The sequence below is a fragment of the Macrotis lagotis genome, chromosome 3 (genome assembly GCF_037893015.1).
Source record: "Macrotis lagotis isolate mMagLag1 chromosome 3, bilby.v1.9.chrom.fasta, whole genome shotgun sequence".
NCBI classification, from domain to species: Eukaryota; Metazoa; Chordata; class Mammalia; order Peramelemorphia; family Peramelidae; genus Macrotis; species Macrotis lagotis.
Genome location: NC_133660.1, coordinates 228,373,695 through 228,396,532, shown reverse-complemented (window position 1 = coordinate 228,396,532; position 22,838 = coordinate 228,373,695). Strand labels below are relative to the sequence as shown.

The following is a 22,838-nucleotide window of genomic DNA, read 5'->3' as shown; positions in this document are numbered from 1 at the left end:
CTGACCCTGGCATTCAAGGCCATCAAATATGGGATCCTGGACCCAGGCCATTAGACCCATTTGTCTCCAAAGGAAAGAGTGAAGCTGGTGGTTTTGCACAGTACTCCCTCAAATCAAATTCACTTACATATCACAGTCTCACATACCTGATGTCATGGTCCACTTCGAGAATGAAGGACAACAATCATACTAGGGAAGTAATTGATGTTTGAACCCCTCTCCTTTTCTCATCATGGCATTTCTATCTCTTTGGTTTTTTAAGAGACACACACACACACACACCCCACACACATCTCCACACCCTTTTTTATCATCCCTTTGCCTGGAATGAACCCTCATATCATAGACTACATAAGGAGATGTATAAAATTCATAGAACAGTTGGTTTCCTCCAATACACTCCTAATGATATATATATATATATGTAAATGTGTGTATGTAGTAAATATGTATCACCTGGAGTCTATTGGAAGACAATTGTTAAATCCCTATATATTTTATCAGCCAGAATTTTGTTCTGTATAAATATATATATATATATATATACACACACACATTATATATATATGTACATAAAATAATGTGTTCCTATATACGTACATACACATATATTTAAATTGGCTTTTGTGGATGGAGGTGGGAGTTTATCAGTTTGGCTCCTGCCATCTCAACATCTATTCCACTCCTCCCCAATCTCAGTCACTATCTCTCATTCCCTCCCAAACCCATGACTGTCCACAGCCCTCCAACATACCCCTAATGATATATATATGTATATGTATATATATATATGTGTATAAAACAAAGCCAAGTTCTCTTAGACTCCTGATAAGATAAATAGGAATATAACAGTTATCTTCCTCCAACTGACTCCCAGATAAGATACATGTGATAATCAGCTTTCTCCTCCACTGTCCTCATGAGATAACATAGGGAGATACAGTTAATGTAGGAGAGGGTATTTTTGAGGTAGAGGAGAACACTAGACAAAGAGCTGGAGGGAAATTTGAGGAAAGAGGTGGTCAATTAAAGAATTGAGCTTTGAAGGAAGATAGTGGGGGTTAGAAGAAAAAATGCCTTCTAGGCAGGGGGTGTGCCTGCTCCCCATTAAGAGCTTGCATAGCAAACAGCTTGCCTGGCCAGGGATAGATGGGGTGATTCTTGTCCATTATCAAAGAAGACCAAAATGAGGTCATTATGTTTGAGACAAATGACAGTGTCAACTGTGGTTGATCAGACCAGTTTGAGCTTGGAATGGTCTACCACAGGTTGGGCACAAATAGTCCATGTGAACAACTGGGATGGGTACTCTAAACTTATGGATGTCACGTTTCTTTTGAGCTGCTTCAATTCTGCCTTCCTCATAGAGTGCAGCCCCCTCACTGATAAGGGCATGCCATACTGGGCAGTCCTGTGCCAGTGTCTCCCAACTGATTTGTTACAATCAATTTTTTTAGGTGTTTTTTTTTTTGCAAGGCAAATGGAGTTAAGTGGCTTGCCCAAGGCCACACAGCTAGGTAATTATTAAGTGTCTCAGACCGGATTTGAACCCAGGTACTCCTGACTCCAGGGCCGGTGCTCTATCCACTGAACCACCTAGCCGTCCCTGTAACAATCAGTTCTAAAGTTCTTCAATGAGGCCTTCAGGGTATCTTGGTATCACTTCTTCTGCCCCTCTTGTGAGCACTTGCCCAGTGTAAATTCTCCATAAAATAGTTTTTTAGCAGGCATAAGTCTGGCATCCTAACATGTCCAGCCAATTTTAGTTGCACTCTCTGTAGTGATGTTGGAATGCTAGGCAGTTTAGCTTGAGAAAGGACCCCAGTATCTGGTATCTACTCCTGTCAGGTGATCTTCAGAATCTTCCTAAAACAATTTAAATCAGAGTGATTCAGTTTTCTGACATGGCGCTGGTAGACTGTCCAGGTTTCACAAGCACATAGCAATGAGGTCAGCACAATGGCTCTATAGACCTTCAATTTGATAGTCTAATGCTTCTCTTCCATACTTTCTTTTGGAGTCTCCTAAATACTGGGCTAGCTCTGGCAATGCAAGTGTCAACCTCCTTGTCAATTGTGTACCTCCTTGGAAAGGACACTGCCAAGGTAAGTGAACTTGTTCACAGTAATCAAGACTTCATGTGCTGTAATCAATGGTTCCACATATGGATGGTGTGGAGCTGGCTGATGGAGCACCTGTGTTTTCTTGGTGTTAATTGGTGGACCTAAATAAGCACAAGCAGCAGAGAATAGACCTATACTCTGTTGCATCTCAGCTTCAGAAGCAAACAGAAGATCCTGCACCAAATTTCCCTCCACTTTGGACTTGGCTTGGAGTCTTTTCAAATTAAAGAATTTACCATCAGTGTGGTAGCTGACCTTGAGGCCATGTTCATCTTCATTGAAAGCATTTGATAACATGGCTGAAAACATCTTGCTAAAAAGTATGGGAGCAAGGACTATTCTTGTTTCACTCCATATTGGTGACTGAGAAATCTCAAGAGCATTACCCACTATCCAGAACCTGGGCATGCACATTGTCATGGAACTGATGAACTTCTCTGGGCAACCAAATTTTGACATAATTTTCCATAAACCCCCTCGAACTAGCCACGGAAGGTTGGTAATGGGAAACAGGGCTGGAGAGGTAGGTGTGAACCAGATTTTGAAAGACCTGACTTGGGAGTTTTTTTTTTTATTCAATAGGCATTGAGGAGCCATTGACACTATATGGGCATAGGAATGAATCCTAGAAGGGAAAGAGTGCAGTTAGTGAGACCAATTAGGTCACTTTAACAATTCAGGTGAGAATCAACCAAGATTTGACCTAAGGTAGAGTTAGAACTGACAGGATCTGGCACTGTGGGGTGGGAAGGGATGCCTAGGTAAGAAGGTAAGAGACAGACAAATGAAAAATGGCCAAGTTTTCAAACCTGGATGACTAGAAGTCTGGAAATGCTATTGTCAAGTTCTGAAATAAAGCCATGAGTTGAGGAATAAAGCATCTTTAATTGAGATATCAATAGCCAAACTGCCACCCTAGCATGCAGAGCATAGTGGATTCCCTTAACTCCAAGACCCACACAAAAACTTCTTATGCCTTTAGGAGGAGAAGGGAAGGAGATAGCAAGGTCTGGTCATGAGACTCCAGGAGTCCTGAGCAATGCAGGAAAGGAAAATCACTTCATTCTGGTTACTTTGCTCTTTCTACCATGAATCCTAATGGAAGAAGCAAGGACATTAACCTGAGTGTGTGGTTCCGTTCAACTGAATCAAGAGTAAATATCTTAAGAATAGGAATGTAAAGACATTACTGAAATTCTGACATTATTAGAATTATTTCGGGAGCGATAAGTAACATTTGGTATTAGCAATTTTTCATCATTACCAATAAAAACATTGGAAAAGTTGAAAAAAGGAAAGTTGGAATCAAGGGCAGTGTGTATGTAAAGAAGATGGAGTTGGGGAGAAGATAAATTCAGTTTAATTTGAATCACCTTTGAATCTCAGTTTCTTCAATAAAGCAAGGGGGAAGGAAACAAATGTTTATTAAGCAAGCTTGATAAATATCTTATTTTATCCTCACAAGAAAGCCCATGAGAGTGGGGCAGTTAGGTGGCTCAGTGGATAAAACACCGACCCTGGAGTCAGGAGTACCTGGGTTCAAATCCAGCCTCAGACACTTAATAATTACCTAGCTGTGTGGCCTTGGGCAAGCCACTTAACCCCATTGCCTTGCAAAAACCTAAAAAAAAAAACCCTGTGAGACAGATGCTATTAACTCATTTTACAAATGGGGAAACTGAGGTAGACACAAGAGAAAGTGACTTGATCAGGGTCACACAACTAGCAAGTATCTGTGATCAGATTTGAACTCAGATCTTCCTGGTTACAGGCCCAGTATAAAGATGGAATTTAGTTTGACACCAAAAGTTATGGAGGGACAGATAAATTGATGCTTGAGAAAAGATCTAACTTGTCCAAGTACAAAGAGTTCTAAGAGTTAGCAACTTGTGAAAAGATTGAAAAACTTTGAAAGGGAAAAGCAAGGGAGGGGGTGAATTGTAAGGGTTTTGGGGAAGGCTTAGAAATTGATGCTGTGCAAGAATGGAATTGAAGTCGAGAGGAAATGGGGTTCAGGAAAAGCACTTAAACTCAGGTTTGGTTTTTTTTTAGGCTTTTGCAAGGCAAATGAGGTTAAGTGGCTTGCCTAAGGCCACACAGCTAGATAATTGTGAAGTGTCTGAGACTGGATTTGAACCCAGGTACTCCTGACTCCAGGGCAGGTGCTTTATCTATGCCACGTAGCCACCCCCAGACTCAGAAAGTTAAGAAAGACTTAAATTTTAACTCTTAGGTCAAAAAAACAGTTTACAATTTACTACAAAAGATTCACTAGTTGCTGCACAAAACTCACAGGCAAGGTTCTTGGGAGAAACAGGAAGATAGTGAGTTTCAGTAGAAGTAGGAAGAGGGTGGGAGAGTGTGGAATCATGCTCCTCAGAGCTGGTTGACTTCACAGTAAGCAAACGTTAAATAGACAAGTAGAGAAGGGCAAAGGGGTAGGAGAGTTTGGGGGATGATGCTTTTTGGAATTAGGCCTCTCCACAGGAGGACCAGCCACTGGGGATAAAGAAAAAAAATTGGTAATAGGGTGAGGGCTGATACTACCCCAGAGTGGGCTACTCACCAAAAGCAGAGGAGCAACTCAGCTGAGGAATAAACTGAGCTTTTAAGGAGGATGTAGGTGGGGAGACAAATTAATAAGAGACCATATCTCAAAGAGAAGAGAAGTCAAGAAAAGAGCAGGTGAGAGTAGAGATGAGGTGATGAGAGATATCTAGATGAGGAGTGGTAGGTCTAAGGCTCAGTCCTTTCAGGTTAGGATAGGGATGCATTAGTTTATTGATAGGGGCTTGTCTTTTGCCTGGGAAAGAAGGGCAAGATACTTTACTAAAAGTTCATTGACCTCTCTCATTGATAATGGGGTGGAGGAGGGGGAGATTCATGGTCAATACTGAGGATACAGATTAATAACCATAAAATATATTTCTCTGTCCAATATTTTCCCCTACTTCAGAATCAGGTAAAAAATAGTCAAGGATAGGTTGCTCATTATTTGGCAACATTGTTATCTCAGTATTGTGTGCCTCAGTTGGCCAGATGGCTCTGACTCACATCTGGGGCAACATAATGTATAGGATATTGGATACATGATACCAGGAAGTTTCTGACTAATTACAGGATAGCAAAACAGTTGTTGATGATACAAGGATGGGCCCAGAAAGGCACAAAATAACAAGATTTTCAGGGACGGGGTAGGCAGAAAGTCAGATTGGAAAAGTGCAAGTTAACTGTTTGTTTCTGCCCAGTATTTCCACTTCATTAGTATTCCCTGTTGTGGGGGTAGCTAGGGGGCACAGAGAATAGAGCACCGGACCTGAGACTGAATTGGACTTCAGACACTTAATACTTAGCTAGGTGACTTTGGGCAAGTCACTTAACCCCATTGTTTTGCAAAATAACCCCCCCCCCAAGAAGATCCCTTGTCCTTCAAGTAGTTTAATTTGAGGTTTTCTTGACAAAGATACTGGAGTGCTTTGCCATTCCCTTCTCTAGCTCAATTGAGAAACTGAGGAAAATTGGGTTAAGGAATTTGCCCAGCTAGTAAGTACCTAAAGTGACATTTGAACCCACAACTTGGGGCAGCTAGTTGGTACAGTGGATAAAGCACCCGCCCAGGAGTCAGTAGGATCTGAGTTCAAATCCAGCCTCAGACACTTAATTGGCTAGCTGGTGCTCTTTTTCTAACTTCTTTTTTGATTGCCTTCCCCTGCACAGTATCCTTCCTCAAAGCTGGCACTCAGAATAAAAAACAAATCTCTAGGTGGTTTCTCACCGGAGTAAGAAGGATTTCCCCCTCCTTATCTGTGGAAAGTTCTCCCATTAACTATTATCTTGGCTGCCATGTCACTGTGTAGACTCATACTGAGTTTTATTACCAGATAGATTTTAAGCAAGATGCTAAAGGAATCAAACCTCTCCAGTTCTGTACTTGGGAGGTAGATTTTGGCTTCGCAGCTCTCTGTAATGAATGTCACCTTATTAGCTCCAGTCCAATCTTTAAAACTGTTGTGGCTAGGTGGTGCAGAGGATAGAGCACTGGTCCTGGAGTCAGGAGTAGCTGGGTTCAAATCCGGTCTCAGACACTTAATAATTACCTAGCTGTGTGGCCTTGGGCAAGCCACTTAACTCCATTTACCTTGCAAAAAAACCTGTCAAAATCTTTTGGGAGTCTGACTGGCCTCCGGTTATTCTGTTCTCTCCTTTTTTTTTACAAGGCAAATAGGGTTAATGGACTTGCCCAAGGACACACGGCTAGGTAATTATTAAGTGTCTGAGGATGGATTTGAACTCAAGTCCTCCGGACACCAGGGCCGGTGCTCTATCCACTGAACCACCTAGCCGACCTGTCTCCAGCTATTCTGGGTCAAGGCTTTGGCTGGTCTTGCATGGGGGGAAGATTACTGAGTGGATGCAAAAAGCTCTGGTTTTCCTTTTCCTCCTCCTCCCCTCCTCTTCCTCCCCTCCTCCTCCCCTCCTCTTCCTTCTCCTCCTCCCTCTCCTCCCCTCCTCTTCCTCCCCTCCTCCTCCTCCCCCTCCTCTTCCTTCTCCTCCCCTCCTCCTCCTCCTCCCCCTCCTTCCCCTCCTCCTCCCTCTCCTCTCCCCTCCTCCTCCTCCCCCTCCTCTTCCTCCTCCCTCTCCTCCCCTCCTATTCCTCCCCTCCTCTTCCTTCTCCTCCCCTCCTCTTCCTTCTCCTCCTCCCTCTCCTCCCCCTCCTCCTCCTCCTCCCCCTCCTTCCCCTCCTCCTCCCTCTCCTCCCCTCCTCTCCTCCCCTCCTCCCTCCTCCCCCTCCCTCCTCTCCTCCCCTCCTCCTCCTCCTCCTCTTCCCCTCCTCCTCCCTCTCCTCCCCTCCTCTTCCTCCTCCCTCTCCTCCCCTCCTCCTCCTCCTCCTCCTCTCCCCCTCCTCTTCCTCCTCCTCTCCTCCTCCTCCCCTCCTCTTCCTAATCCTCCTCCTCCTTCCCCTCCTCCTCCCTCTCCTCCTTCTCCCCTCCTCCCCTCCTCTTCCTCCTCCCTCTCCTCCTTCTCCCCTCCTCCCCTCTCCTCCTTCCCCCCTCCCCTCCTCCTCCCTTCCTCCTCCTCCTCCTCCCCCTCCTCTTCCTTCTCCTCCCTCCCCTCCTCGCCCGGTTTTGACAGCCGCGTGGCGCCTAACAAGTCCAAGTGCGGCTTGGGTCGCGGCCACGCTCGGGGTGCTGTGGCTTTAAGAAGCGGAGGCCACGCCCCCTCGCGTTGGCGCGGGGTGAGGCGGCGCGGGGTGAGGCTCCGCGGCCTCCGTAGCGCGGCCGAGCGGAAGTGGAGCGGCGCCGCCGGCCGGAAGTGGCCGCGCTGTTCCGCTCAGGTCCGCTCGCTGCCACCGCCCGCCCGCGCCCCGGAGCCGATGTGACCCTCGCGTCCCACCTGGCCCAGGTGAGTCCCCGGGACGCGGGCGGCGGATTCCCGGCCTCCTGCGTCACGTCCCGCCCGTGGCCGTCAGTAACCGCCGCGGGGCGAGCAGGGGTTTTGTGACGTCGCGCTGGGTCCCGGGCCCGGCCCCCGGGGGCGAGCCGCCGCCTCTCCGACCCTCCGGGGGGCGACCCCCTCCGCCCGGGCCAGAGCAGGGGTCTCGCTCCGGCCCGGCTGATCCCCCGCGGGGGGCGGGGTGCCCTGGACCCCCGGCAGTGGGGCAGGAGGCAGAGGTGTGGCCGCTCCCCCGGCCCCGCACCTCCCCTCCCCCAGCGCTCCGGGCGCCCAGATTTCGGGCCGAGGTGGCCCTCAGTGTCCTCACCTTTCTGACAGATAGTAGAAAAGGTGGAGTTTCGCCTTTAACAATCTCAAATCTCCAAGCAAGTGCCATTTTGGGGGGAGGGAGGACCTCGCCGGGCAGCACATGTCGGTGACTTTTTTTTAATCTTCCGTTTAAGAAAAGGCCCATTCTGGAAAAAATGATCATCAGTCTCCGACGTCTTCACCATTCCTCTCCACCTTCTTGCTTATCCCACGTGTTTGTCTTTTCTGGCAGGCCTATCTGCGCTATTCGCCAGGATTTTTATTTAATATTACCTGGTTAAGCCCAGGATCGGTGGAAGGATTCCATTCTAATGGCCTGTTCTTTCCCATGTCTTTACGTGGAAGACCTGCTCTAGTGTTGACATAATTATTTTTTTCTTTTTTTAAATTTTTGCAAGTGGCTTGCCCAAGGCCACACAGCTAGGTAATTATTAAGTGTCTGAGGTCAGATTTGAACCCAGGTCCTCCTGACTCCAGGGCCCGTGCTCTATCCACTGCCACCTAGTGTTTACTTTCTTCTTTGTTTTGGGGGAGTTAGCATATATGTCACTCCAGCCTTTGGTAGGGTGCTAAGGTAGATTCATGTGAGGGCCTTTTTGCACCCAGCTCTGAAAAGCATGTTGGCTAGCAACCTAGGATGATTAGTGAAGCATATTGGGGCTATTAAGGCTTTGTGTGAGGGTCCTGGTAATAAAAAGCTCTTAATTATCTGAGCTCCTTTGTAAGTGTGTAAAAATATGGATGATGAAACTGTTAACAATAAGGTGATAAAGAATAAAAAGTGAGAGTAAAGAGAATTACTGGCACCTTGTGGTCATAAAATAGAATCAGAATAATTATGCAGGTCTATTTCCTTTCAGCAAACTCCCCCACCCCCCCCTTTTTAGTTTGTTTCTTTCTGTTCTTTATGAACTCATTAACTTTAGGGCAAGGCCCTGAGCTTTCAGATAAATCTACATTGGTACCTGCAATGTAGATTGGAATCTTGTATATCAGAGCTTTTGGTCCCTTGGCTAAAAAAGGCTTATTCTGGAAAACTGAGAGCTAGCTGTTGGATGACAGCCTAACTGCTGGAAGATCAGAGAAGAATAAGTATCTGTTTGAATGAAAGTGATGATCTGATTTCTCTCCTTGCAGATAAATTTCTTAGAGTTGGGATAGTTTACCAAATTTTCAGTGACCTTTGTCAGCAGAAGTGGACCACACTTTTCATTCTTAATTACGTCCTCTCCCCACTTTGCTATGATGATATGAATATCTGCCAGGTTTTGCACAAAGGAGAAAGCTTCTATTACTCAGATTCTTTGCAAACTCTTGATTTGGCTCAATGTTTCAGGTGATTGTGTTTTTAGCTTGGGCAAGTTTGGATAACCCTCTAGCTATGTAATTTGACTTTGTCAGAAGTGTAAGTGCTTTCCTTCCCCCTTTAGGGACCAGGAAGCACACACAGAGAAGAGATTTCTTAGCCAAGATTTTCTTCATTGGCATTTGAATATCTAGGACATCACTGTTTACCTACCTATGATCTGTGTATTAGAATTAGATTTAGCACTCTGTATTGAGGAACCTAAATGAAACCCAGTATCTGACCACAGCATTGCTTAAAAAGTCATTTACAGAGCCAAGAATAGAGACCCATTTCTTGGTTCTGTTTCTAATTTTTTTACTTTCAGGAAAATGTAGGATGCCAGATGCTTCATCATTTCTGTAGCACTTTCATCTGAATAAGGGGAGAGGTAAGCTTTTCTCATAGAACAATCAAAGATCTGATTTAGAGGGATTTGAGATTTATGAAATATAGTAATCTCACTGAAAATGTAACATATATAGTGTAGTTTGAATCAGTATTACCTCCCTGCCCAATTCTGGCCGCCTCCTTGATAACATTTTTAATTTAGGTTTTTGCAAGGCAGTGGGGTTAACTGGCTTGTCCAAGGCCATGCAGCTAGGTAATTGTTAAGTGTCCGAGGCCGGATTTGAACTCAGGGACTCCTGACTCCAGGGCTGGTTCTCTATCCACTGCGCCACCTAGCTTCCCCCTCTCCTTGATAACATTAAAGAAGCAGCTGCATTTTGCTTAGACAGACAGTAAGAAGGATTTATTTTTGTGAAATCATGTTCCAGAATGATTTACAAAATGACTTCACTGAATGGTGTGGTGTCCAGGTCCCTGGAGGTACTTCTGTAAGTCCCCAGAGAATGAGATGAACGTTAACAGGATGTAGGAAAGAAGGCTTGACTGCATGGAAGTGGTTCTGAATGGGCAGTTCAGAAAGTTATTCTGTGAAAAGTAAAAAAAGGGTCCTGTGAAGCTTAGCCAAGTATCAGGGACCCTGACAATGTTCTGTGCCTGGTTTTTATTGTCAGCTTCCTAGGAGACCTAGAATAAACAGCCTAAGAGACTGGGGGGGGGGGGGGGGGGGGGGGGGGGACTATCTCTTTTCCCCCTCATACTCTTTCTCTACTCTTTTACACTTAACCATTTGTCACATCTTACTTGACTTCTACTAAGTCATTTTCCTCCACTTTTTTTTAAAAGGTTTTTGCAAGGCAAATGGGGTTAAGTGGCTTGCCCAAGGCCACACAACTAGGTAATTATTAAGTGTCTGAGGCCGCACTTGAACCCAAGTACTCCAGACTCCAGTGCCACCTAGCCACCCCCCACTTTTTTTTCTCCCCAATATTCAGACCCCAATTGGCAAGCCTGGGAGTAGGGATGCATTTTCTACTGAACTATAGAAGTAATGCTCATTAAGTTGCCTGAGGAAAGCATTTCCTGACTGTGTAATTCTGATGGTATGCACACATGTGAACACATAGGTTTAACGAGAATATTTTCTTCTCCAGGTTATGAAACATTATATCGAATGTATTAAAATATTGAATTATTTTTCTTTATTATCAATATTACTGTATTAATATTTAAATGATACATACTTCATTCTTAGAATGAAGGTTTTCTCTATTTTTTGACTTTAAAAACTTTATGTTCCCTTTTTATCTTCATTTTATATCCTACCCCTAATTTGTTCCAAACAACAACAGTGGAGCTTCTGCTCTTTTTTTTCAGGCCCCAAAATTGTTTTGTAGCCAAATTTGTTTTGAAAATGCAGTTCTAGGAGTAGTTTCTCCTAGATCCTGATGATTTTTTGACTAGTCTCTGGCCTAGGAGAAAGGTCCTTTTTTTTTTCTTGTAAATGGTATTTTATTTTTCCCAGTTACAGGACAAGATGGTTTTTAGTATTCATTTTTTAGGTTTTTTTTTTTTTATAAGGCAGTCGGGATTAAGTGGCTTGCCCAAGGCCACACGGCTAGGTAATTATTAAGTGTCTGAGACCAGATTTGAACCCAGGTACTCCTGACTCCAGGGCTGGTGCTTTATCCACTGCACCAACTAGCCACCCCTAGTATTCATTTTTTATAAGATTTTGAGGGCCAAATTTTTCTCCCTCCCCTCCCCCAAGACTGCCAAGCAAACAGAACAAAAGAGAAAAGACATGGGGAAAAAATGAAAATAGTATGTTTTGATCTGCATTCAGATTTCATAATTCTTCCACTGGATGTAGTTAGCATTTTTCATCATGAATCTTTTAGAATTGTCTTAGATTATTGTTTTACTGAGAAGATCACAGTTGATCATCACATAATGTTGCTATTACTGTGTACACAGTTTTCTCCTGGTTCTGATCACTTCACTCAGCATCAGTTCATATAAGTCTTTCCAAGTTAGATCCATTTTTAAGTCATTCCCTCAGCAGATATTCTGAATGGAGAACAAAGAGCAGGTGCCCCCCCCTTATATGGCACAGAGATCCCTATCAGCTTTTCCCAAGATTTTGGGACTGGTGGAATCAGAATGTTGAGTTAGTTTTGACCTCTAGTCGCTTTAGCAGAGGCAACAGGAGACAGAAAATAGAACTTGGAGGGGTCAGGAGATCTGGGTTCAAGAATCTAACAGAAGTCTCCCAACTTTGTAACTATAGAAAAACCACCTTCTCAGGGCCTCAGTTTGCTTATTTATAAACAAGGGATAATCATATTTCCAGTGCCTATTTCACAGGGCTTTGTGAGGAAACAAAACATGATATAAATGTGAAATGTTTAGCGAAGTCAGCCTAGAAGCTCTGAGGACTTTAGTAGAGTGCTTCAGACTCTATCAATATATGATTTTGTTCTGTTAATAGTTTTAGTGACTTGGATAAAGATATAGATGGCATGATAATCAAATTTGTTGGTTACACAAGACTATGAAGAAAAGCCAAGTGGGATACAAAAATATCTCAACATACTAGAATTATAGGACACAACTAATAAGGTGAAGTTAATTAAAGCTCTTAGATTTAAAAACATTTTTACTTAGATTTAAAAAAATAGCTAGACAGAAGTTCATAAAAAAAAGTACCAGTGGTTTTAATGGACTGAAAGCTGAGTATAAGTCATCAGTGATCTAGCAATCAAAAAATCTAATGTGATCTCAGGATGGAGAAATTTTAAAAAAGTGAAAATAGTATGCTTTTATTTGCATTCAGATTCCCTAGTTCTTTCTCTGTCATCACAAGTCTTTTAGAATTGTCCTTGATGACTGTATTGCTGAGAAGAACTAAGTCTATCATAGTTGATCATTGCACAATGTGGCTGTTCCTTTATACAGTGCTCTGGTTTTGCTCACTTTATTCCACATCAGGTCATGGAAATCTTTCTAGGTTTTTCTGATATCCACCTGCTCATCATTTCCTTTATTTATTTATTATTATTAAGGATTTTATTTATTTTGAGTTTTACAATTTTCCCCCATCTTACTCCCCCCCCCCCCCAGAGCAATTTGCCAGTCTTTACATTGTTTCCATGGTACACACTGATCCAAATTGAGTGTGATGAGAGAGAAATCATATCTTTTTTTTTTAGGTTTTTTTTTTATAAGGCAAACAGGGTTAAGTGGCTTGCTCAAGGCCACACAGCTAGGTAATTATTAAGTGTCTGAGACCGGATTTGAACCCAGGTACTCCTGACTCCAGGGCCGGTGCTTTATCCACTACGCCACCCAGCCGCCCCAAGAAATCATATCTTTAAGGAAGAAACAAAAAGTATAAGAGATAACAAGATCAGACAATAAGATATCAGGTTTTCCCCCCTAAATTTAAGGGAATAGTCCTTAGTCTTTGTTCAAACTCCACAGTTCATTCTCTGGATACAGATAGTATTCTCCATTGCAGAGAGTCCCAAATTGTCCCTGATTGTTGCACTGATGGAATGAGCAAGTCCTTCAAGGTTGATCATCACCCCCATGTTGCTGATAGAGTGTACAATGTTCTTCTGTTTATGCTCATCTCACTCGGCATCAGTTCATGCAAATCCCTCCAGGCTTCCCTGAATTCCCATCCCTCCTGGTTTCTAATAGAACCATAGTGTTCCATGATATACATATACCACAATTTGCTAAGCCATTCCCCAATTGAAGGATATTTACTTGATTTCCAATTCTTTGTCACCACAAATAAGGCTGCTATGAATATTTTTGTACAAGTGATGTTTTTACCCTTTTTCATCATCTCTTGAGGGTATAGACCCAGTAGTGGTATTGCTGGATCAAAGGGTATGCACATTTTTGTTGCCCTTTGGGCGTAATTCCAAATTTCTCCCCAGAGAGATCACCATTCTTTTCTTTTCTTTTTTTCTTTTTTTTTTTTTTTTATTAGATTTTTTTTTCCAAGGCCAGTGGGGTTAAGTGGTTTGCCCAAAGCCACACGGCTAGGTAATTATTAAGTGTCTGAGGTTGGATTTGAACCCAGGTACTCCTGACTCCAAGGCCGGTGCTCTATCCACTGCACCACCTAGCCACCCCAATCACCTTTATTTTTAAGTATAAGTTCTCCTCCTCCTTTAGTCAACCATTTATTCCTTATATAAAAAAAAGAAAAAAGACTAGTTCAGCAAAATTAATCAACACATCAACTTAATCTGACAGTATATGAATTAGTCCACACTCATAATCCCTCAAATCTTCAAAGGAGGGGAAGGGGCATCTTTTCTTCCCTTCCTCAGGGTCCCCAGACTGGTCATTGTAATTAAACAACAATCAGTTTTGTTTGTTTTTTCCATTTACTCTTGTCATGATTGTAAATGTTATTTTTCTAGTTTTCCTTGCTCTATTTTGCATCATTTTATATTGTCTTGTGCTTTTGAGTCCTTGCTATTCATTGTTTCAAATAGCCCAGCAATATTTTATTACATTTTTGTGCCATTCTGGACACTGTATTTAAACATTCATAATTTACTGATGCTTTTTTAAGTTGTCACTGTCACTTCACACTGATCCAACTGTCCCTTAAAAAAAATTCTCTCTTACACCAAGGAAATATAAAGAAAATACATCAGCCGTTGATTATGCATGATGACATGTTTCATTCTATATGTATATTTTACTGTTTCTCTGAGAGGTGATAAATTCTGAAATCAAGATTGGTAATGACATCAATCAGTTCTGATGTCTTATGGTGTTGTTTTTCTTTTGTATCATTGGGACCATTGTGTAGGTTGTTTTCTTGGTTCTTTTTATGTCACTTTATAATAGTACATCATATACTTTATAGATCTAGCAGTGATATTGCAGTACAAACTTGCCCAGGATTCCCTTAATTCTTCATATTTGCTGGATATTGGAACATGTCCTGAGCAAGACAGCCAGAAGAGGGAGGGGATTGAAGGCTGTTTCTTACTAGCATCATTTGAAGTAATGCATAAATAAGCCTTGGGTTGGGAAGGATGGTAGGCTATCTCTCTAAGTATTGAGGGTTCTCATGTTAAATAGGGATTGGATTTGTTCTGCTTGGCCCCAAAAGGGAAATTGTAGAGCTTGAAAAAGTATGGTAGACAGGGCTGCCTCCTTGGGTAATGGGTGAATGACGAGTTGGAGAGAATTCTTTTCAGTCATGGGTTGGACATGATATCTTGTGTTATGGAATTCAGCATAAAATAGAGAGGACCAGTTAAAATATAACTTTCCTTTTCTGAATACAGAAAAATGAAACAATTGCTGAATTCTGTCTTTCATGACATTTCATGAAATGTCCCCCAGCAAGGGTAGGTTCTTTTGAATCTTGACTATTCATACCCACAGATGTACTTCCTGTATTCTACCATTCATTTGTAACCAGCCTGCCTGGTAGAAAATTCAGATGTTCTCATTTTGAAATGAATAACCTATTAAGCACCAGATATGCTATGATGAAAAATTCAGTATTTTTCTATCTTTACTTTTTTTTTTATGAGTTTTATTTTTTTTGGTAACTGAAATGCTTCAATCGGTGGAGACTAGAAATATCCTGATTGTCTAGTGTGTAGTGTTGCCTTTTCACAGAAAAGCATGTACTGAGGCTAGGATCAAACCTTCTGATTCTTTGGTAATCCTGCTCTCAGGGCCATTATTTTTGTCTTTATTAAAAGAAGCCAATCTTTCCCTGAAACATATCAGCTTCCAGAGTCTCACTGTAATCTAGTCAGCAATAAAATAGTTCATTGTGGATAGTAATGAACAGTTGATTTTCTGGCCTACTGTCACCTAGACATCTCTTCTTACCTGGTCCTTCTGCTCATCTCTAGTATTCCTTGATTTTAATTATGGTGATCATAAGGCACTGCAAGATCCAAATGCTGTCTGCATTAACAAAGATTCAGTTGTGTTCAATAATGTTTTTGTGTGAGACATGCTATGTTCTGATTTTTTAAAAGTGGGTCATAGATAATTTGAATAATCAGAACATGTCATCTGCAAGCCTTCCAGAGAACAGGGAGCTTATTGTATGTATATTTTTTGTGATTGAAATTGATGCAATGCTGATACTCACAGGTTCTACATTGATTAGAATCGCCAGAATCAAGGACATGTATGATTAGAATGTCATGGGAGGGGCAGCTAGGTGGTGCAGTGAATAGAGCACCGGCCCTGGAGTCATGAGGACCTGAGTTCACATTTGGCCTTAGACCCGTAAAAAAAAAAATTTCTTAACAGTGTGAGCTTGGGCAAGTTACCTAACCCCACTACCTTGCAACACCCCCCCCCCCCAAAAAAAAAGAATGTCATGGGAAAGTACTCTACTGATAGAAAAGCAGAATAGGCCACCACAATCTAGGAATTCCTCCTAATATTGTCTTATGCTGATATGCTGACAGGGATTTGTTGCATAAAGCCAAGGGTTTGTTTTCTCCTGTCTTATGGAGGCATGCCCCCAATCTTTAATGTGCCCATGATCTTTAAAAGAGGAGACCAGACCTTTCTGGTTTTGGGATGTCATATGGCTCTTCCATAGGGATTCTTCAAAGGAAGAAGAAGAAACTTTTTTTTTTTAGGCTTTTGCAAGGCAAATGGGGTTAAGTGGCTTGCCCAAGGCCACACAGCTAGGTAATTATTAAGTGTCTGAGACCAGATTTGAACCCAGGTACTCCTGACTCCAAGGTCAGTGCTTTATCCACTACGCCACCTAGCCGCCCCAAGAAGAAACTTTTTAAGGAAAGCTAGAGTGCAGCAGGTTTGTGAATGTGAACTGTGCTAAGGGAAAGTGATAACTGATCAATCTGAGATTCGGTGTAACCAGGCATGATCCAACCTCTTCCACTAGGATAGCTGAACAGCTCCTGCTCTTTGAAAGAAAGGAGGTGACAGACATTCCTCTTCAGTGGGAGCAAAGCTTTATTCTGGGAGTTAAGCTTGAGAATGGCTTCTGACTCCTGCCCTCTGACTTAGTGGATCTGGAGCCCATGTCTCCTTATTGGATGTTTAGATTCTGCCACAGCTCACCTGGATTGGGGAAGAGCATTTTGGAGCATTGGAAGAATTATCCTGTAGAATAAGTTTTCTTTAACAAAAAGGACTTCCTAGACTTCCAAGAGCAGATATCTCTGGTCAGTCAAGCATGTACTCTGTGCCAGGCATGATGTGAAACTTGTTGGGGTGGTCAAGTATTGCTCTGTTTTCTCCTTTCTAGTTTGCTCCCCAAATAGAACTTTATTTTTGGCATTTGTCATTTTCTTCGAGGTCTACCATGATTTTTGTACAGAGTATTTTTATATTTGTCCTTTCTAGAAGCTGATAGAGAAATTAAATAAAATCTAACACTATTATTAAATGGGTAGTATTTTGTTTTGTGCCAGATTTCCTGTAATGGTAGCACTATTTTTGGGTTGGTCTCTATGGTTTGGGTAAGTCCATCACAATAGGTGGAAACCACTCATTCTTCATCTACTTTTTTCAGTACCTGGCACCAATTCTGGCCCAGTCACTTGTGATCCATGGCTACTGTGCTAATATGCCGAAGATTTCCAAGCAGGATCTGCAGTACATCTACATTCTCAACCACAGCCAAGAAACAAACCAAGAAAAAACAACCCACTCAAACCCCACAAGATTGTGTTCAAACCCCTGAAGAGATCAACATTAAACCCAAAGCTGCTGCCACTCTCAAGCTCTTGAATCCTCCAGATTACCAAGTCTTGTACAATCCTCTTGCCTATAACAGTTCTAAAAGAGTGGCAGGTAGGAACAGAGGTAGCAGTATAAGATATGGTGAACAAGGTTCTCCAGAAAAGGACAGCTCTAATGTTACTGAAAAGCAAATCCAGAACACATATTGTGTTGCCTCTTCTCGGAGAATGCCGGGGATCAAAAATACTTTCTTGGATTTGGAAACCAATGAGGCTTTGGTTCCTCGTCCTAGCATGGTACGACTTCACAAACTGCAGGTAATGAAAGATGATATTCTGAAAGCTGATGTGGAAACTTTTAACACCTTTGAAGACCCTAGAGTTTTCCTCAGACTGAGGCCTGAGTACCAGCATCATAGTTACAACATTTCTGAGGCTTGGCAGACCCTGTCCTTTAAGGAGAGTGAACTGATTTTACATAAAGTGACAGTATTGCAGATTAATCCTCAGCCCAAAACCATTGCTGACCACTTTGGTGAATTAAGCTCATTGCCAATGGAGCAGCGTTCTGTACTCTTGTCCAATATCAAGTTTACAATCCTGTGCCAATTAAGCCTCAACAGCATACGACTCTTTGATACTTCAGACCTAATAGGTATTATGAAAGCATTTGTTCGATTGGAAATCCCTTCCTCCCACCCAATGCTAGCTACATATGAGGGAGAATTTTGCCGTCGGGTATGGGATATGAGCCTGGATGAGCTTTTATTGGTGGCTGACCTTTGGCGGTGCCTAGGCCACAGTGTACCATGCTTTTTAAAGATATTTTTCAGTTATCTTAACATGCATTGGAAAGATCTCTCCTTGTCCCAGCTGGTGCACTTAATTTATATTATAGGAGAAGGTCGACATGTGCCTCAAGACTTAATGCAGAGACTAGAGTCCTTGGTTCTCAAGTACTTAGATTTACTCAATTTAGAAGAGATTGGCACAATCTGTTTGGGGTTCTTCAAATCAAGTAGCAGTCTTTCTGAGTATGTCATGCGCAAGATTGGGGACAAGGTTTATCCCCAGATGCAGCATTTGAGCAACTATGCCCTAGTGAATATTCTTAAAATGTTTCGCTTTACTCATGTCGATCACCTAGATTTTATGAATCATTTTGCCCAGATTGCCCCTCAGCGCATTCCTTCCATGGGGGTCCAGGCTGTCATGCATCTAACCCTTGCCTGCTCAGCCTTACGCTATCTGGATGAGAGGGTCATGAATGCTGTCGCCGCTTCCTTGCCTTCCAGGGCCACGTATTGTCGGAGCAAAGATGTGGCCAAAATTTTGTGGTCTTTTGGAACTTTGAATTATGAGCCACCTAATGCAGAAAACTTTTATTCCAGCCTGATAGGAGAGGTTCATAGAAAGTTGCCTGAGTTTGGCAAGTTCCCAGATCACTTGTTCACCAGTTTGCTGGGCTTGGCATTTACTGAACGCTTTCCTCTGGATCTTCTGGATTTGGCCTTGAGTCCAGAATTTATCAGGCTAGCTCAGCAGAGAAGCCAGTTTGAGCTCACCAAAGAGTTGTACACTCTGGATGGCACTATTGGGATCGAGTGCCCCGATTACAAAGGCCATCGTCTCAGTGCTCAGCTGCAGCAAGAGGGGGCAGTCATGCTGTGGAATTTAGCAGAACAGGATATGACCACCAAGCCTGAATTCCTGGAGGCTCTTTTTTTACTTCGAACTATCTTAGGGGGTCCTCAGTATATCAGACATCATATGATCTTGCCCCATTCACGGTCATCTGATTTAGAAGTTCACCTGGATGTCAATAATAAACCACTTCCCTTTAATCAAGAAGCTATGCCAACAGATCTGACTAGCTCTCACCTGAAACACGTGGGAGTCAGTCTTACAGATGATTTGATTGCTCAGCTTGTAAAAGGAAAATCAAGCCCACATTTTCAGGCTGAGACAGAGATCAGAGAGAACCCTGGAGGGGTCGACAAGAAGTCACTGCTTCTAGATGGTTGCTTGCCTACGGCAGGGGATCCAGAAGTGACCAGTTTGTGTTCTGTAACAGGACCACAGGCAGGAGTGTCAAAGTTGGCCATTCAGGTGACAAATAGGAACCAGTATTGCTTTGGTTCCAGGCATCTGCTTGGACTGCACAGCATGAAGAGGAGGCAGCTAAGAAAACTTGGGTACACTGTGGTGGAGCTGGCCTTCTGGGAATGGTTTCCTTTATACAGGCGGACAAGATCAGAAAAGCTCTCCTACCTTCATGAGAAAGTGTTCAATTCTGGCTTCTGAGATAGCAGGGGATCAGCGCACTATCAGTAGGCAACATGCCATCCTTAGCACTTTGAAATGAGTGAATGAGCCAAATGAGGAATTATGGAATACCAAGGAGCCCTAAGCAAAGAAGAAATAATGGACTTCTTTATTCATGTGACCTTCCCCTTGGCAAGATTGAAAAATTACTTTTAGCAGAGTTAGTATTGCTATTACCTGATTATGTGAGTGGATCTTTTGCTTGATGGGAATTATCATTACATCAATAAATGACTTAAAGCTACCCATCTGTCTCCTATTTCTCTCATGTAGGCTAGGTGTTGTGCATTCTTATTTACCTGTCTAGGTAAATTTTTCAGAATGAAAACATAATAAAAACCACTATTGTTCAATTCCATTTTGACCTGCAGGTAGATAATTTTAAAATGTAAACATGATTCTAATGTTCATTTAAAAATATAAATATGATCCTAATTTTCTAAGTTTTCTCATACGTCCTTTTGATAATCTGATGAAATCTGTTGGTCCCTTGTCAGAATGTTTTAAAATCCATTAAATAAAATACATAAATTAGGGAAAAAAGCACATTTTGAAATTTCCCATTCAAATTCATGGAGTCCTTGAAAAATATCCACAGATCCCAGGTTAAGTACCCCTGCTCTAATGGGAAGCACATATGATTTTTAGCATCCTCTAGAGTCTAGGGGCAATATTGGCTATTACAGTAACTTTCTGCTGAGTTTGTGGCCCAGGTATTTATTTTAATTACATGTAAAGTTTTAACATTTCATCTTTTTTTTTTTTTTTAGGTTTTTGCAAGGCAAATGGGGTTAAGTGGTTTGCCCAAGGCCACACAGGTAGGTAATCATTAAGTGTCTGAGGCCAGATTTGAACCTAGGTACTCCTGACTCCAGGGCTGATGCTCTATCCACTGTACCACCTAGCCACCCCTAGAACTAACTTTTTTCAAACAACAATACTAATTGATATCATTCTGAAGTTTGCAGAGCACTTTACATACATAGATCATTTAAGTCTTACAACACTTCTCTGAGGAAAGTATCACAGATATTTTTCATTTATAAGTGAGGAAAGAAACTCAGGTAAAATTGTTTGCTCTGGCCTTGACCAATATTTAGAGGTGGAAATTGAGGAGAGGCCTTCCTAATTCTGAGACCAGCACTTTATTGCCTACACCTTACTGCCTATAATACCCTTTAAGAATTTGCTATAGGACAGCTAGGTGGCAGAGTGGATAGAGCGCCGGCCCAGGAGTACCTGAGTTCAAATCTAGCCTCAGACACTTAAATGATTACCTAGTTGTGTGACTTTAGGCAAGCCACTTAACCCCATTGCCTTAAATAAAAATAAAATAAGAATTTGCTATAGACATTGGGGAGAGACTATGTAATAACTCTTTAGGAGCTTATAGTCTAGTATGGAAGAGAAGGCATTTGTATAAATAAATACATTACTGCTACATAGAAAATAAAATCTAAGGGGGCAGCTAGGTGACACAGTGGATGGAGCACTGGTCCTGGACTTGGGGGGAACCTGAGTTCAAATCTGGCCTTAGACAAGTCACTTAACCCCATTGCCTTGAATAAATAAAATTTAAAAAAAAAATCTATTAAAGCCTAAGAAGTATTTAGTCACCCAGTAGCTATTTATTAAGTGCCTGTCCCCCAGCCAGATGTACTGGGGCTACTGAATAAGTAAATAAAATAAAAGATAATCTTTCCCTCAAGGAAACTCACAGGGAAACAATATGCAAAAGAACTATGTATAAGCAGGCAGTATGTAGAAGTGGGAAATAATAGATTATTTCCATTTAATCATTACACAAAATATGGTGACCAGAACTGGACTTGAAATTATAAGAACTGACTTTCAGTGCTGGCTTTGCTGTTTTTTATGACCTTGGGTAAATCATTTATCCCCCTGGATCTCATTTCCTTCCTCTGTAAAATAAGAATAATACTTGTACCTACTACCTGCCTCAGTTTGTATGAGAATCTGAAAATTATTAGTGTATTAAGTGCTTTGTAAACCTTAAAACATTGTATAACCATAAGTTGCTATTAATTATTTGCCATAAGCAGAATACTTTTAGGTACCTAAGGGAGATAGAAAGGTTAGGACAGTTCCCTGCCACTATGAATTTTAGACTTGGGGATGACATAGCTATAATACCAAACAATATGTCCTTAAACATTATTAATATGCAATGAATACACATTAGTGTAAGATCTGAGAGGAAAAGGTCTCCTTTCCTGGGATCCACTCAGGAGATCCACTAGAATAGGACTTTAAAAATTGGATAGGAATTAGGAAGGGGTTGGACCATTCTAGGCACAGGGACCATTTTGAACTGAAGCACAGGGAAGGAGGACAAATCCTGAACAAGCAGATTACAAGAAATGAGAGTTGGAAGGGATTTATGGAATCCCTGTAGCAGATCCAGCTGTGTTCATTTGTTCTCTACTTCCAATTAGGAGGAACCCTCTACCATTTGAGGCTGCCCATTCTGCTTTTAGATCAGCTCTAAGCATTAGAAAGTCTGGAGCCTGGATGTCATGAGGAGGACCTGTCCTGAGGGGATGACTAGGGTCACCCACTAGCTGCTTTGTTTTTGTTCTTGCACTTATTCCTTTTTATAGGACCATCATAATATCAACTACATACCCATTCTGGCTTCTGAATCTGTTCTTTGTTGTCTGCTGATTCTCAAGGGTCACACAGAAGCCTTCCCCTTGCTTCTAGGCTTCTCTTTTAGACCTCCTTGGCTCATTTTTGCTTGTTGGAGAGACTCTTTCATTCCAGGTTCATGTGGTGAAGTTCAGAGTGCAGGAGAGGTCAGATCACATTCCCATGACCCTTGTTCTTTTTTTTTTTTTTAAGTTTTTGCAAGGCAGTGGGTTTAAGTGGCTTGCCCAAGGCCACACGACTAGGTAACTATTAAGTGTCTGAGGCCGGATTTGAACTCAGGTACTCCTGACTCCAAGGCCAGTGCTCTATCCACTGCACCACCTAGCCATCCCCCATGACCCTTGTTCTTAGGAAGTCAGGGTGGGCCCTCAATCCTGAGATTTTCATTTTAAAGAAAATAGACTTCCTTGGAGAATTGGGGATAGTTTTCTGGACTTCTACCTTCATTGAGTAATCAATCCAATCTCCTCCTCCTTTCACTTCCAAGTCAGTGCTGATGAGGAAAATCAAAAGGTTGATTTGGACGTCAACTATTTAAGT

General features: G+C 42.2%; 2 protein-coding genes across 6 annotated transcripts in view; both read left to right on the top strand.

The window, feature by feature from the left end:
* The first annotated feature begins 41 nt into the window (after positions 1-41).
* LOC141518240 (FAST kinase domain-containing protein 5, mitochondrial-like) lies at positions 42-21,816 on the top strand. Of its 5 annotated transcripts, none has more exons than XM_074230080.1 (3): positions 7,454-7,526; positions 9,560-9,622; positions 17,135-21,816. In XM_074230080.1, the coding sequence occupies exon 3, from the start codon at positions 17,172-17,174 to the stop codon at positions 19,605-19,607; it is 2,436 nt and encodes an 811-aa protein (XP_074086181.1). In that variant the 5' UTR covers positions 7,454-7,526; positions 9,560-9,622; positions 17,135-17,171; the 3' UTR covers positions 19,608-21,816. The 5 variants fall into 5 exon arrangements, with proteins under 5 accessions (XP_074086184.1, XP_074086182.1, XP_074086181.1 ...); XM_074230079.1 differs by lacking the exon at positions 7,454-7,526 and adding an exon at positions 7,598-7,907; XM_074230083.1 differs by lacking the exons at positions 7,454-7,526; positions 9,560-9,622 and adding an exon at positions 42-2,105.
* The window catches only part of LOC141518241 (RING finger protein 37-like), a 30,105-nt gene continuing 14,706 nt past the window's right edge, over positions 7,440-22,838 (top strand). The window contains 1 exon segment of the mRNA XM_074230085.1: positions 7,440-7,526. The gene's annotated coding sequence lies outside the window, so the exon portion shown is untranslated.